Raw genomic sequence first — 17,250 nt, 5'->3', positions numbered from 1 at the left:
GGCAGCTTTATTTCTTCCTCCATGGTAGGACACTTTCTCATGCCAGTTCACAATTACTGCAGTGGTGCTTGCTGAAGTTAACAGACTACTAGTACATGGGCCCGGGCAGCTTCGGAATCCAGCAGCAGCTGTGCTCTCTGTACCTTTGTTACTCTCAGGAGTATCAGCTAAAATTACCACCGCCTGTGGAAAATGATGCCAGTATTCAGTGCCTTTGCCCTATATGCATCGTTTCATGCAACCAAGTAATTCCCTGCTCATTTCCCTCACCCCTAGCCAAAACACTCATCATGGCTGATGCGGTGAGTGGTGCAGTGCACAAGCACTCTGAAGCAGAAGTGTCAATAAGCATGTCTTGTTTAAAACTTATGGGGAGTAAGGGACAGTTCTCAATCTTAACTTTTGTTTTCTGATATGACTATATTGACAGTGATACCTCTGTGTATTTTATCTGTAGCTCCTGTAGTTGTGGCCTTGAGAGTGTTCCCTCCCACATCCATGGAACGCCTGAGCCAGATGAGGAGAAAGATGAAGACTTGAGATGACAGGTTCAATAAGGTCCTGCAAGCCAGAGCTGCATAAGACCGTGAGCAGTGAGGGCCTGGAGGGTGAACATTTCACACAGCCTGAAGAAGGAAAGAGTGAACAGGAGAAAGGCCCAAGAGTCCCGGCAGAAAAAGGAGAGAGAGATGCACCAGAACATAATGGGGCTTTTCCGGCAGGAAACACACATGCTACAGACTCTTGTGAGTCTACAGGTTCAACAATCCTGGGCTCACCTCTTCTTGTAGTCCATGGAGAACTTCCCTACATCCCACTCAACATTCCACAAGACATCAGAGGCTGCATCCCTTCCCCTACCACTCCTCACCGGTGGACATTAAGGACAACTACAGCTTCACTTCTGCTGACCTGAGAGAGCCACAGCTGCTCTATGCGTAGATAAAATGGACATGAATGTTCTTTCCCCTTCTTAAACTCTCTTCCAAAAATGTATTAAGTTTTTAATGTGTTTGCTTTTAACTTGCACAGAATTTTTTTGCAGTGTTTTCATTACTCAATAAAATGCTGTTGTTTGGAAAACAATTCATCTTTATTAGTTCCGAACATATGCTGCAGAGTGCTTAGCAGTACTGAAAGCATGTCCTTACTTATTATTGTACAATGTGATGCAACTTATAGGATCAATGAAAAAAAGCACAACGTAATAATAATAAATGAATAGCAAGCACCACAAAATTAATAGGTGCACTGTCAGTGTTAGATTCATAGATGTACACCAAGCACCACACAATTCCTAACAGGACCCAAAACAGCAGGTCCTGGTAGAGCACTATTGTGGCTCACTGTTAGCTCTTTCAAAGCGTCTGTGAGCTGTATAGCTCCATGTTGAGCTCTTCTAATAGCCCTTGCATCTGGTTGTTCAAACTCAGCAGATGCTGCTCTACCTCCGCCCTCTATCCCAGTGGCATCTTTTCCTCCTTTGCTTCCCAGATATTATGCAGGACACAGCAGGCAGTTATAACCACTGGGATGTCCCGTCCCCCCCCCCCAATATCCAATCTGGCGAGTAAAGTTGCCAGAAATCCCATCAATCTACCAAAAGCACATTCAACCGTCATTTTCCCCCTGCTGAACTGGTAGCTGAATCTCTCCTTGGTGCTGTTGAGGTGGTCGGTGTATGGTGTCATGAGCCAGCGAACAAGGGGTAGGCTGGGTCCTCCAGGATCACTTTTGGCATTTCAACATTGCCAATGGTAATATGCCAGTCAGGAAAGAAAGTCCCCGCTTACAGATTTCTCAACAGTCCTATGTTCTTAAAGATGAGAGAGCCAAGCACCTTCCCTGACCAGCCAACACTGATATTGGTGAAGCGTCCCCAGCGATCCACCAACGCTTACATAACCATAGAAAAGTAGCCCTTTCTGTTGATGTACTCAGTGGCAAGGTGGTCTGGTGCCAAAATAGGGATATGTACGCTATTTACTGCCCCACTGCTGCAAATCCATCCATTATGCCCTACACATTGCAGAGAGTCACAGTTTTGCATAGCAGGAGATTATTACTGGTCCTGCCTACTTGCATGACAACACCCCTCACAATGGATTTTCCAACTCCAAAATGATTTCTCACTAACTGGTAGCAATCCAGGTTTGCAGCCTTCCACAGTGCAATCGACACTTGCTTTTCCACTGACAGTGCAGTTCTCATTCTGGTGTTCCTGTGCTTGAGGACTGAGTTGAGCTCAGCACACATATCCAGGAATGTGGCTTACACATCCCAGAATTCTGCAGCCACTGCTCATCATCCCAAGCATGTATTACGGTGTGATCCCATCAGTCACTGCTCGCTTCTCAGGCCCAGATGCAGCACTCCACCATCTGCAGCTGCTCTGTGAATGCCACCAACAACCTTGAATTAGTTCTCACTATGTCCCACAGCAATTTGTCCTCCACAAAACCATCATGTTCCCCACTGATTCAGTTATTTTTGAGGCTCTGCAAATACCGGAGGATCTTGCATCCTGTGCTTGCAATGCTTATGACAACAGCGCAGAGCTATGAAGGCTCCGTGCATCTGTCAGAGATGGTGGTCGACAAGTCCTGCAGAGGTTCATGGGATTTTTTTAAAAGGTGCAAAAATTATGGGATATAGATAGCATTATGGGATAGAGAAAGTTGCATGCTGGGAAGTGGACCCTTTGCTCCCAGTCAGCCCACGTGACTTGTTTCTGCCCCACCATGCATTCCCAATCCTTCCCAAAAGACAGCGTCTGGGATACCTACCCAGGGTGCACTGCATTGTGCATCAACACAAGCACTCATGGTGAGCACATGCAGCACTGATACAAAGAGCCAAGTATTCACGTGCACAAGCAATATACTAACTGCAGCAGCTTTATGCCAATGTAACTTGCATCAGCCAAAGGTGGAAGTGTAGACATTCCTTTACTCCAATATAAGAATGCCTTTTTCTGGTTTAGCTTGTGTTGCTTATACCAAAATAAAAGTGTCCATACAGGGAGCTATTGCCATATACCTATAATGGTATAACTTCCTGTGTAGACAAGCCCAAAGACTGCTCCAGCATCTTTCTATGATTTGCCCATCTGGGAATTCAAAGAACAGTGAAGCAAGCTTACTTACATCCCTATAGACCAACTGTTCCCACAACTGAGTTTTCCACTGCTGGAGAGTGGACATCTTGTGGTTAATAGTGGATGTGTGGGATTTTTTTTTAAACGTGTCTACGCAAGTTATGTGCTAAACTCACTTAGGCAATTTTGAAAATCCCATCCAGTATCTTGCAAGGTAGACAAATCCATTGTCATCTTGAAGATCAAATTTGCAAGTTTTGCTCTTCTCAGTTTTAAGATGTCCTAGCCACAGAATAATTACAATTTAAGCAACAGCACTGAGACATGCTTCTGCCCCCGACTTAGAGTCACAAACAAGTATATCTCTCCTCTGCAACAGGGGACCAATTTTAGAGGTGAGCACAGCACAACTTCTATGACCATTCAGTCCAGAGAATGTCAGCATGGAAGCCAGATTATTTCTACCACAATTGACACTCGGTCATCTAGGAACTAGAGTGAAACCACCAACTAATTTAACAAATATCATTAGAAAGCCTCAAGTGGCTACTTTCAATCATTGCTAACATGATCCAGATTTCAATGAATGTCTGTAGAGGTAGAAAGCTTTGTATCCTGTTACCAGTTACCCAAAACAACCAATAACCCTGACATCATTGTAGATCTTCCTCAGCTTTGGAACAGTGACCCTTTGAATGAAAGTGTTTGGCCAAGTTTTAAAAAGTAATTATTTGCAGTGCCACAAACCTGGTAGCTGACAACACAACTATTGTATCTCATATCAGAGGTTCTGAAGAGACTTCAGGTTGTGTGTTGGAAGGAGATCCTCTTTCTTTAAGATAAGGAACACAATACCTGTGCACCCCATGGGCTGCTCACACAGTTCAATGTTGGACTGAGACCCTAGATAGTCAGTTTTAAGATACCACACTGGAAACAATATAACATTTTCTTTAAGTTAATTTAATGAACAAAAAGTTTTTTAAAATAGACTTTAATAGGTGTCCACTTTTCAAAGATTTGATTGTGGGGTCTTAAAACAAGATACTGCAGTTACAAGTATTTTCCAGCTGCAATTCTAAAAGGGAAAGAGTTGAGTACACAGGGTGTATCTTCTATATTAGATATGCAATAGTGCAGTTATGTCTACTATAGTATGCCATCTGTGTTTTCTAAAGAAATGTAGTGAATTCAGATTTTTACAGACTCATTAAGTTATACTGGCATTCTACTAGAGCAACAACAATCATTGGCTAGAGAAAAGCAATTCAACGAAGCAATTTCTGTTGTGTGCTACTTCCAGTACAGTAGTGTGATGTGTGTGTGCTGCATTCTTGGGATTTTTACTGGACTGGCATTATGGTACCACAATACTAGATACTCAAGTGATGTGTATAAATCTGTAAGACAGGGACAGCAATTTTTTCCTTAAGAGAAAGGGACATACATCTGTAAGCTCTTTTTTAAAAAGCTAAAACAAATGTGTAAAGCATTAAGCAAATTGGCAAAAAAAAATTTAAATAAGCACGATCAGATAATATTTTACTCGCCTCCCAGAAAGAGTCTGGCATGATATAGCATACCATTTCCAATTTATATAATTCTTTGATGAAACTACAAATATTTAAGTGTTATGTAATTTTCTGTAAAAGGAATGATGCAAGATTTCTTATTTACTATCACAAGTATTACTTAAAAAAGCCAAATGTATTTTCCTGTTGAATGGCTATCCAAAGGTTAATATTAGACTTATCACAAATATTTTACATATAAAAAAGTTACCCCCTCAAAAGACTTACATAACAACAGAAAATGGCCTTAGGAAATCAATATTTTTTTAACAAAATTAAACCAAATGTCAGAATATGTAGTATATGAAAGCACTAGGCAAGTCCTTGCGCTAGTTTTCCCCAATGAAACTCGTGTTCCTGTTAAATTAAAGATAACATAAGCAGTATTATCACCACAGTGAATAAACAAATTTTGTTGCTGAGATCCACAGATTCCTTTGCATTTAAATTTAAAAAAAAAAAAAAAAAAAAAAGAGCCTACCGGAATCCTTGCTCCTTGATTGCAAAGGCTGGAGTCTCCAAAGGAAAGATCTCAGATTGGACAAACAATTCTCGTACTCGACGATCTATGACTTTTCCATACTGAGCTCCAGCATCGAGTATTACCACTGCCCCCTCATAGTGATATTGGCCATCCTGGAGATCTCCAGCATTCTCCAGCTGCAAACATTATTGACATAAGCACTTTATCAAAACAGTTAGTCAGGACAACAAATCAAAGCAAGTCTCTTCAAAAAGAACACTGATTGGAAAGTTAATTATTAAGGGCATAAATTCAGTCCCCGGATGTGGAAAGTTCTTTAAAGGAATTCTTTAAGATGTAAAGTGTAACATTTAAATTGCATTAAAAAGGAAAAACATGTTAATGAAAAAGCCTTATTATAGACTATATACAGCAATACATGAAATAGCAGGATATAGGCAACCTTAACACCACATGGCAACCCATGTGTGCCATTTGCATGGATGACAATTTTATCAATGATTAATATAGGGTGCAGCCATTTTCTCCCCACCCACATCTGCTCACTCACCAGGCCAAACCCTGGGGAAGAAAGAATACTTCTACCACATCTTTCCACTTATAAAAGTGGTGCACATGACCCACCCACCAATACCATCATTCCAGCTTTTGGAGCAGTGGAATTTCAGAGAACATAAAAATAGTGTTTCATAAAAAGCCTAAAACAGAATATGGTCATTTTAAAAGTGCATGAATTGAGCCCTATTAAAGAGGTACTGAACTGACAGCCCTAGAGACTGAAAGGATACCTCAAAGTCAGTGGCAATACAAGTTTTCCCATACCATCCCATTATGTATTCTCAACTCTGACTAGAAGTGACCACCTATAGAAGGTGAAAAGTGTAGTTCACATTCTATGCTTATTCAGTCTGATCTATCTACTAAGCTTGCCAGAAGTCACAATTCCAAAGTTGCCATTTTGATGCAACTTTCCAAACAGTTTTGTTTCAGGGGTAGGTTTTTGTTTTTGTTTTTTTACATTTTAATTACATGTAGCTTAAGAAACCTGTTCCTTGTTGATTTTAGATTGGGAGAAAGAAGAACTGAAGCCTTTCAGTGTATTATTCAGGCAGACATTCAGACAGCAACCCTCCTTAACATTTTATGTTTTCATGTAAGTGCCATACAATTGTAAAGTAATTATAAGATGAACCAATTACATAAATAGTAGCTGCAGAGTCATTCTAGGAGAAAAATACAGTAGAAGATCAGACTTACGAACACCAGAGTTACGAATTGGCCGGTCAACAAACACCTCAGGCAGCAGAGACCAAAAAAAGCAAATACTGTACAGTACAGTATTGTGTTGTGTTAAACTACTAAAAAAAAAATAAAGGGAAAGTTTTAAAAAGATTTGACAAGGTAAGGAAAGTGTTTCTGTGCTTGTTTCATTTAAATTAAGATGGTTAAAAGCAGCATTTTTCTTCTGCATAATAAAATTTCAAAGCTGTACTAAATCAATGTTCAGCTGTAAACTTTTGAAATAACCACCATAAAGTTTTGTTTATAGTTACGAACATTTCAGCCTTATGAACAACCGCCATTCCCAAGGTGTTTGTAACTCCGAGGTTCTACTGTACTTTGCGTATTGGGACCACTGCAATCCAGGATTATTTAACTGCAGTGCAGTGACCTTTCCCTTATAATGGTTGGATGCTCTGTATATCAAACATGTATTACCAATACTATGTATTTATTACTGATATAACTTTTACTGATAATTAAGCAGAAGTGGCTTGTCAAGAGCAAGAGAGCTAAGCTACTTTGTTTCAATGGCCTGCAACAAACCTCAGAGAGACGAAAGGGACCAAACACAGAGAAGGTATTAATACTATGTCCTCTTTCAGACATCGGCAGCCTCCAAATAAGGGAGTCTGCCCTTCAGCTCTACAGACAGTGCTCCCACTTTGGGTATCAAAAGTTCCTCTCCTTCAGGTCCCACTTGGGATGGATTCCCCATGAGTGAAGATTCTATCTACTGTATTTTCCTTGTATTGCTACAGTGAAGCAAGAATGTTCTTCAACTTCTATGGCAACACAACATTCCAAAGACAATTGAGATAAACACTGAAGCATCTTTTACTTGTAGTCTAGCTAGCCCTGAATTAGTTAAGAGCGGAAGATGCACGGGACGGTTGTAAGGTGACCATGGCTCAAGAATCTAGAGCTGTAAACTTTGCTGGTGGTTGCTTAAATCCCCCTGTAAAGAGAGTAAGGAAAAGAAAAAAGCTAAGACTTTCTATAGCCTGTTTCAAGGTTGGAGTCTGTCACTTAATGTCTCTCATTAATAAGAACACCAGTGGAATTAAAGTGGTAACTGCATCTCTGATAAGAAGCAGTTAGTAAGATGGTTTCTTAGTCTTGGGCCAGATAACTAAAGTTACATTGTGTGTACATACTGTAGTGAGGCCAAGTGGCCTCCCTCCAAGAGGGAGAGCAAGGGTCCACTACACTCCCCTTGGTGGGCGGAGCCTAGCCTGCTCCACCCCCCTCGCCAGAAGTGCCGGGGCAGGGCCAGAAGTATAAGAGGAAGGCCCTGCAGCCCCATTGGGGTGGAATCCCCAGAAGAGAAGGATGCTCCTGCCGTACTCAGGAGGAGAACCTACCCCTGGCTGTCCGATAGCCGCAGAAGTGGGAGACCCCGACAAGGAGTGGCCCAGACTACCGGCTGCAGTGTACCCCAAGGAGCCTGACGAGCCCTGGAAGTGAGAGGTACCAAACCCCGGGGAGGCAGAAAGTGGCCCAGGGGCAGCCATGGAGCAGCCGGGTGCGGAGTCAGGTGTGGCTCAGACGGCGTGTTGCGGCTGGATCCCCGCCGACGCAGGGGCAGCCAATCCTATGTCCTATCTCCTAGAGCTGGAAGGGACCTTGAAAGGTCATCAAATCCAGCCCCCTGCCTTCACTAGCAGGACCAAGTACTGATTTTGCCCTAGATCCCTAAGTGGCCCCCTCAAGGATTGAACTCACAACCCTGGGTTTAGTAGGCCAATGCTCAAACCACTGAGCTATCCCTCCTGCCTCTGCCAAGACCCTGGGCTGGGATGTGATGGAGTAGGGTGAACCTGCGTCCCCCTGCTACTCCACCCCGGGGTGGCTGACTCCCTACACTGTGCAGGGAAGCTCCTGCTCTGAAGAAGGAGCCTCTCTTACCAGCTCCCTTATAGACTGTTGCCTTGCTGGCTGCCTGAGCCCTGCCCAGGCTAACGCCAGCCTTGAGCCTGACTGTTTGTTTGCTGGCAGCCTGAGCCTCCTCAAGCCCAGGCCCAAACCAGCTACATAGACTGTGATAGCCTTGCTGGCAGCCACAGCCCCGCTCTGGCCGAAGCCAACTCCCTTGTAGCTGGTGTTTAACTGCTGGCAGCTTGAGCCTCCTCAAGCCCAGGCTAAAGCCTGGCCATGACTGACTGGTGCCCAGCCCTATTGTGGGGCTGGGAACTAGAGGAGCTGGGGGGCCTTGCTCCACCTCGGGTGGAGACAAGGGCCCTAGACTGTTCTGCAGCTTCGTGCCTTGGCCAGACAAGCCCAAAGGCAACCTGAACAAGTGGCCTCCCTCCAAGAGGGAGAACGAGGGTCCACTACACATACACACACAAATATATATACACACACACAACAGAATTTCCTTTCTTTATTGTGTTTATAACTTAAAACTGTGGGTTTGTTAAATTGATTAATGAAAAAGTAGGGTTTATTTTGGGGTTTTTGAAAACATTCCCCTATTCTTTGTGTTAGCTCATTATTAATCTAGCAGTAATGAGGTAGAAAGAAAAAGTCTAATATGGCCACTCTTGAAAAATGCTACTGTAGTCTTTTAAAAGAATCAGAGAATCAACTCTTATTTCTGAGGTCAATGAAGAGCTAATTGGTAAGAGCCGGTGGCCCCACATTTAATTAATCCTTTAACAATAACTACCAAATTCAGAATAAGGTCAGATTGGGCCAACTATGACCATTACCCTCCTAAATCCTCAATTTAAACACCAGTACTATTTTAACTTCTTTTGACAGGACACACAAATTACAAGAGAAGTAGATTATTAAGAGTTCATACACCAACATAGAGTGCAAGAGAAAGTGTTGAAGACAACAGCTGTTGCTACAAGAAGATAGATCTCTCCTACACTCCATGAGTTCTCAAAGATAATTGCTAATGGCTTGGAGATCTCTTCAGCCAGTTCCTTAAATATTCTAGAATGTATTTATCAGGCCCTGCTGACTTGAAGACATCTAACTTAACTAAGTAATTCTTAATTTGTTCTTTCCCTATTTTAGCCTTAGATCCTGCACCATTTACACTGATGTTCACTATGTTAGCCATCCAATCACTGCTAACTTTTTTTGTGAAAACGGAAACAAAGGCATTTTAACACTGGCCATTGCTGCGTTTTCTGTTATTGTCTTTCCCTCCTCATTGAATAATGGGCCTACCCTGTCCTTGGTATTCCTCTTACTTTGAATGTATTTATAAGATGTTTTCTTGTTACTCTATATGTTCCTAGCTAGTTTAATCCCATTTTTTGCTTTGGCCTTTTCAATTCTGTCCCTACATGCTTCTGTTGGTTTTTTTTATATTCATCCTTTGTCATGTGACTTATTTTCCTCTTTTTGAGTTTCAGGTTATTGAAGATCTCCTGATTAAGCCAGTGGTCTCTTACGATACTTCCTATTTTTCCCATGTGTTGGGATAATAATAATATATGGAGATATACCTATCTCATAGAACTGGAAGGGACCTTGAAAGGTCATTGAGTCCAGCCCCCTGCCTTCACTAGCAGGCCCAAGTACTGATTTTACCCCAGATCCCTAAGTGGCCCCCTCAAGGATTGAACTCACAACCCTGGGTTTAACAGGCCAATGCTCAAACCACTGAGCTATCCCATTTTCCTCTTGTGCCCTTACTAATGTCTCTTTAAAACCTACATTCTTAAATATGTTCCTGTAGTATTTCCATTTAATATATAGGCAAAAAATAGAAAAGCAGCTTTAGGCCTTTGACAGGTAATTCTGAATTCATTAAGCAACTGTTCATTGGGTCTAATGGGGTGCAAATCTAAGTTAGTCTAACTCACATATTAACGCTAAATATGGCACCATGACAGCAATGGGCCTGCATGTGTGTTTAAGTTAGGACAAAATCTTATTCATTGATTTACAGCTTGGCTAAAAAATAAGAGCTCTCAAATACAAATTGGATAAAGGAAGCTTTAGTTAATAAAACAACAGAAAGCGTTGTAACTTGTACTCAGACCAGAAAAGCATGGGGAGGGTGAAGAGGTAGTACAGAGCAAAAATACAGCAAGGCCTTTTCATCTCTCTTGGGACATGAAATATTTCTATTCAACTAATTTAAGTCACAAGAGTTCACATTAAATACCATATCATATGTGAAAAATGTCCAGTTATCTGTGACTATCAGCCAAATAAGCCCATTGCACTACTACAAAATAGTCATCTTATGACTTGAATTTGCTGGCAGTTTCACAGACAACACCAGTTACAGCCCTGTGAAGTGTGATCCCTCTATCCAAACTGCCTTATATTAACTCTCTCTTGGCAGTCCTGAAACATTCTTTGTTCTATTACATTTTTAAAAATTGACCACAATATTAATTAAACGAGCCTTGCAGAAAACATGAATTGCTACTTAAGTACATAAATATATATACAGATCAATTACAAATGTCTTACTCATCAACTTCTCTTAATTTCTGAATACTGTTCTAAAACCATATATATATATACACACACAAACACCCCAACACAGTGTTAAAAGTGTGTAACGTTGCAGAGACATTTTATACATACACAGTATATTGCAAGACTTCTATTAACCCAGTTTTAAGTTTGTGCAGTACTCAGCAGCAAATCTGGTTTTCTGAGTAGCTCAGACCAAAGAATTCATACTTGAATGCCTAACTTTAGCACTTGAATTTGTATTCAGGTGCATAAATAAGTTGCCTGACTAATCACAGGTGCTAACACCCACAGCTCCCATTGAAATCAGGGGCTTAAACAAGCCAAAACTGAGTTTTGGATGATCTTTTCAAGCTAGTGTAGGCTTTACTTTGGTTAAGAAAGCTATAAAAAATGTATTTGGATTTTTACAAAGTACAATAGAAGAGCACCTATCCAATGTTTTTGTCACCATTTAAAATCTTTTTAAAATATACATAAACGAAACAGACCTGTCAATTACCCCAGATCAAATCAAATAACCCAGCAACAACATTAATACAACACATTAATCAACCCCACACTTACCTCCCCAGACCCAGGCCACCGTTACCTAATCCTATGCTATAGTCATTTCCTCATAAACAAGAGTTAAAAGGTGGGCCTTGCATAGGGTGACCAGATGTCCCGTTTTGGCTGGGACAGTCCCTTTTTAAAGCCCTGTCCCGGCCGTCCCAATCTCTTTGGCAAAACTGGGCATTTGTCCCATTTGCTCTTGCCAAATGATCTTTATGAAGGAATTGGGAATTAATTATCAGATCTTATGAGCCCCCTGTACAGTACTGCCGCAAACCTCTGCATGTAAAGAGCAGACTGGACAAATGCCCAGTTTTGCCAAAAAACTGGGGTGTGACCCCTAGCGGGGAATAGAGGAATGTGCTTGGGAGTGGAGCGCGGCAATGCCCTTTGGGGTTGTCTACAGCAGAAACTTTTGCTGCTTTTTCTACACTGGTATAAAGTGGCAAAAATACTCAAACCTAGTATGGACAAAGTTATACCATAGCTTATTCTGGTTTGGCAACTAAAATAAGATAACCCAGTATAAAGTACCTTGGTGTCAGCAGAAAACTCACACCCTAACAAATATAGTTATACCCATAAAACTTAAGTATATAAATGTGAATCCATCAGTAGAGTTAAAACCAAGTAAAATGCATTTTGACTTAAGCTCTCTTATGTACATTACTTGAGTTCATGAATTACTGTCTGTAGTACGCTAAGCTGAATATTATTTATTGCCAAAGTGTGGTCCTGAATCATTAGAAAAGGCATTCCAATCATGAGACTCACACTCCCACCCTATTACTGCAAATACATAAGCCCTGATCTCCAAAGAACTCAACAGGGCCTGCATAGGCATCTCTCACATGGATCTGGTTGCAGGACTGGGACCAAAATTTTTAAAGCATTATGGGATTCTTCAGGATAAAAGTCACTATATAAATAAAAGATATTATTAACAGAACTGTCTTGTTTTCTAGTTAAGACAAAATAAAATTAAAGGGTCAAAAAGAAGAAATAAGGGAACTTTAATTATATAGTGCTTGTGATAGCTCTAAAACACTTAGGGGAAACTAGTAAGCTAGTTGAAGGAGTTTAAAAATAAGCTAGTTAAAAATAAAAAAAGGTAAATTGAAGTAAAGCTCTTCTGAATTGGAACTGAGCTATAATGAAGTCATTGTGAATCTCCTGCCCTATACATCCTCAAGGCCTATGAGTAATAGAAACAGCAGAGGAGCCAGGCACATGCAGCTCTTTACATGCAGAGGTTTGCGGCAGTACTGTACAGGGGGCTCATAAGCATACAGGATCTGGGAGGAGTATTATTCAGTCTACTTGCTGTGCAAAGGGAACAGCAGCTTTTGGCTCAGAAAACTGAGAAAAGACTATTTTGTCCCCACTATGGGATTATCACATGTACAAAGCTATTGAGGAAACAGATAGTGGGAAGGTTGGAGATGGGGAAACCTGTGCTCTTTTCCCCGTGGAAGGATGGAGAAAGGAAAACACCAGGACTCTTGGGTGCCATGCCCTATGCAGCAATGGGGACCCATGCCTCAAGCCAGCAATACGGGGAAAGTGTGCTGTTCCCCCCCATCCACTGAGTGGGGCACCCAGACTCCACCACACTCAGGCGGTGTGTGGGTGTGCAGCTGGCACCTTTACTGTTCTCACCCCAAATCCCTGGGCTGGACAGGGGAAAGGCTCAACGGCTGGCCACTTGCGCGGCTGCCCCCAACCTGCAGCTAACACAGCGGGGGCGCCAGTGTTTCTCCTTCTCCCCTTTACCACCGCCCTCATGGAGCACCTGTGAGGGGCAAGCGGCAGTAGCGATAATGCAAAGCCCCGGCCGGGGGAGCACATGGGCGCTGCACAGGGAGGCCACAGCCAAATGTCCCCTCCGCTGCCCCCCTTCCCCCAGCGGTGCCGCTGCCTGCGCTGAGGTTGCGAGCGCCCCCGCTGCCTGTAACATGTGCCCCGGGCGGCGCTTCCTCCCGCTGCAGGGAGTCCGGCCGGGGACTCACATCAGGGCGGCAGCGAGCTCCGCGCACAGGGGGCGGTCTCGCCGCGGGCGATCCTGGGCGGGAGAGGGGAAGGAGGGAACCCTACCCGAGGAAGGGCCTGGGCGCGGGGTCCCGGCTCCCACCAACCGAGCGCACAAAGCGCCCGGGAGGAGGCTGGCAGGCCCGGCGCGGGGAGTGTCCTGGGGCGAGCGGCCGCGCGGCCCGGGCTGCCGGGGGAAGGGGGCAGCGCGCTCGCTCGCTCCGGGGCTCCCGCCGCGGCACTGACCTTGGCGTCTCCATTGCACACAGCCATGGAGCCGGCTGGGGACGGGCCGCCACGCCGCACGGCCGGGGACGAGGAGAGGGCGCCCGGAGCAGGGGGAGGCTGCCGAGGAGCCGCCGCCGCCGCCGAGATGAGCTAATCCTGCCCGTGTGCGCCTCCGCTCCCCCTCTCCCGCCACTGGGAGGAGCCGGGCCCGGCGCCGCCCCGCTCCCTCCTCCTGCTGCCTCCGGAGGGGCAGGCGAGGCAGCCCGTTCTGCTCCTGCGGTGGGGGGACTGAAGGGGAGGAGCGCGGAGTCCCTCGTTCGGCCCAACGGCGCCAGCGGCTCGGCTCCGGGTGGGGACGTTAACGGCTGGTTTAGGTTTAGCGGAACGACGGGCTGTCCGCGAGCGGCCTGTGGCCGGGGCACAGCGCGGCTCCCAGCCTCGCGGCGTTCCCTCTAGCCCGGGTCCTGGGAGGAGCGGCCCTGGCACCGTAGCTCCTCAGCCCTCGTCCCCTGTTTCCCTTGGCCCTTCCTCCTTCATCCCGCCCGCCTTTCTAGGCCTCACGGCAGAGGTTTCCCTTGCCTCTCAGTGTGGCCCCCACCATCTGGGCTGGCTGGCTTCATTAAACCCTCACGCCTGGCCTGTAACTCAGCCCCTCTGCGTCTGATTGACCGGGGTGCATCTCGCAACAAGCGCTAGTGATGGAGGCGCCATCTCACTCCAGATCCCTCTTGAAAGCTCAAGTAAAGGCGCGCACGGGCCTCTGTGCCTCCAGCTTGGACAGACCTGACTAACCAGAGGTGAGTTGCTACCCAAAGGAGACTGACCACTCTCTGGAGGCCTGTCTGCGCCGGGTACCACGCACGGAACAGCTGCAGAGCTGAGCTGCCCTGCAAGCCGCTTGTAGATGCTCTGTTGTTGTGCTGCTGTTTCTATATACAGCTAGATAACTTACAGATAGGAAAGGGAAAAGAGGAGAGAATAACGAAACTGGGAACTGTGAGGTCCTGAGCGTGGCTTTTAATGGACTGTCTACAATTGTCTAGGCTGAGTGGAAGAGCTTGAGGGCGGCAAGGGAAAGAAACGATCAATTAAAACACATGTAAAAAGAGAAAAGTGAGGGGATGTAGAATAAATAAAACCCCTTGTCGTGTTTAAACATTTCAAAAGACATGTCAAATGTTAAGGGTCTTCCCCCTGCAATCAGCAATATATAATGACAGTGTACCAAATTTCAAGATGCAAAAAAAACATAAAAACTAATGTTGTTAATTTAACAAGCAACAATATTCTATTTAAATATAAATTATCTGGTGTGATATCTATGTGATAACCTGCATTTATCATGGAACTTTGATTTCTCACCTGCACTCAGCCCACAAAATGCAGCTCTCCTGTTGCTATTTCTAACATTCCAGAACTCTGAGTAACTTCCAAGAACTGCCATTTTCCTCCAAAATCAACCTATCACAAAAATGTTTCCTCCTTTTCCCTTGGAAATAAAAATTTCGCTCACAGTTCATACCAGTCTGCGGTAAAGGATGGGCAATATTCAGTCCTGGAATGCTGATAGCTGCCCAGTATGGAACAGAAGAGCTCTATGTACTTCGAAAGCGTCTCTTTCACCAACAGAAGTTGGTCCAATAAAATATATTCCCTCACCCATCTTGTGTCTCTAATATCCTGGGGCCAGCCTGGCTATAACAACACTGCAAACAGGTATGTTCCACACATTCTAGCACATATGGTCTGATATCTTTCAACCTATGAGTTCTAAAAGCAGAAACATATACTATTGTTACAGGGAGATTCTCAACTAAATCTCGCCAAAGATTTTTGTATGAAATGTTTTCTTTGTTGAAAAATGATTTTTTGGAAGTTACATTATTCACTAAAAATTGTCAGCATTGTGAAAGTTTTTTTTTTGTGAAAAATTGCTTTTTGATATTTTTCAAATGTTAATTTTTATAAATGTTTTGAAAAATATTTTAAAATATTCATAAAAACAAAAACAAATGGATGGCTCTATTTTAAACACTTTAAGATGAAAGGAACTTCGACTTTTTGGGGGGGTTGGGGAGAAGGGAATAAGTTTTAATTTTTCAGCCAGCTGTATTTCCAACCTCCCAATGGATATGCAGTACTTGCTTCTAGCCCATTTAGGAACCAAGGCCCCAGTACTACAAATACTTAGGCACAAATTAGCCCCCACTGACTTCAGTAGGACTACTCAGGGCAGGAAAATTGAGCATAGTCAAAGTATTTGTAGAATCAGGGCCTTATTGCATAATAATAATAGTAGAAAAACTACCATGGGTTATTTTTTGAGGTTATTTATTTGTATTGTGGTAGTACTTAGGAGTACCATTCATGGTCTCAAGGCCCCCTTGTTGTAGATACAGTATGAAAGTTTTTTTGTGTAATGATGATATGCTGAATACATAATGCGTTATAAGGGTTTTATTGACACTCATTTGGGGTGACCTATATAACTCACCCTTTGCTTCACATCTTGTGAGTAATATAGCCATCCCAAATTCTTGTAATGCTTTTATACCATAACATCTTATCCACTCCCTCTGCCTCCAGTATTATACATTAATGCCGCTTTTTCAGACATTTCAGAATAGGCGTAATAGTCTCATTGGCTTCAGCTGCACTACTCACAATGCGTAAAGTTAAGCACATGCCTTTCAGCATTGGGGCCCAGGTGTGGAGGCAGGAATTCTATTGTCCATGGGCATCCAAGAAGTTCCTTAGACCACTATCATGTCTTATTGCTTAAGTAGTGCACTGACTAGCTGTGCATAAATTAAGATTGTTTTTCCATCTCAGGTTTTTCATGAAATTTACAGACTACTTGAGCTTTGCTGTCATAATTGATGATGCCATCAGAACCTCCTCAATGGAATTACATCAACATTATGCATATTTGGGGTATATTGTTCCTTATATTAATAGTAGTCTGTTGCTAATAACATTTGTAATTAGTATGCATTCTATAATTTATTTACTAGTAATTGAATACATACTAATTACAAAGCCTATTAATTATAGGTCCTAGCATTGTATGTGCTTTTGACTCTCTATTTCTAAATTTGCTAAATATTTTTATTTATTGATTTGATGCTTGAAAGGAGCATACCTTTTTTTTTTTTGTCTGTTTACATGTTCGATGTCAAATTCTGAATTCAGTCTGTTTGTATGCCCCAAAAAATGTGGTGAAGGAGAACTGTGGGATGCAACAGTTGTATCTCAATTCTAGCTCCCCCAAAAAACTTCAAAGTCAATTTTCTCAAGCCCCGCGCATTGAGGTCTGAACCAGAGTTGTGGGACAAAAGGTATTTCCACACATTGCACAGACCCTGCAACTTCTGTGCACACTCAGCAATGTGGGTTACTTATGTTCCTTACACAACTAATCTACATGGACAACTGTGTGAGTACTCCTGGGCTGCCCAAAGCTATGATAGAAATTTAATACAGGCAGTGTTGCCAATTCACACAATTTTATCATATGTCTTCTTGTAGTTGGTGCCATTCTAAACTCTCCAGCT

At 43.3% G+C, this 17,250-nt stretch overlaps 1 protein-coding gene across 1 annotated transcript in view; it reads right to left on the bottom strand.

The window, feature by feature from the left end:
* Nucleotides 1–13,761, bottom strand: part of GMPS (guanine monophosphate synthase) — a 64,077-nt gene extending 50,316 nt beyond the window's left edge. Inside the window, exons 1-2 of the mRNA XM_065410777.1 lie at nt 13,715–13,761; nt 5,150–5,328 (exon numbers count right to left, since the gene is read on the bottom strand). Of these exons, the coding sequence (XP_065266849.1) occupies nt 5,150–5,328; nt 13,715–13,741 (206 nt within the window). The 5' untranslated portion in view covers nt 13,742–13,761. The remainder of the gene's footprint in view (nt 1–5,149; nt 5,329–13,714) is intronic.
* Between the last annotated feature and the right edge of the window lie 3,489 nt (nt 13,762–17,250).

The sequence above is a fragment of the Emys orbicularis genome, chromosome 9 (assembly GCF_028017835.1).
Source record: "Emys orbicularis isolate rEmyOrb1 chromosome 9, rEmyOrb1.hap1, whole genome shotgun sequence".
Lineage (NCBI taxonomy): Eukaryota > Metazoa > Chordata > Testudines > Emydidae > Emys > Emys orbicularis.
This window is presented reverse-complemented; position numbering and strand designations above follow the sequence as displayed.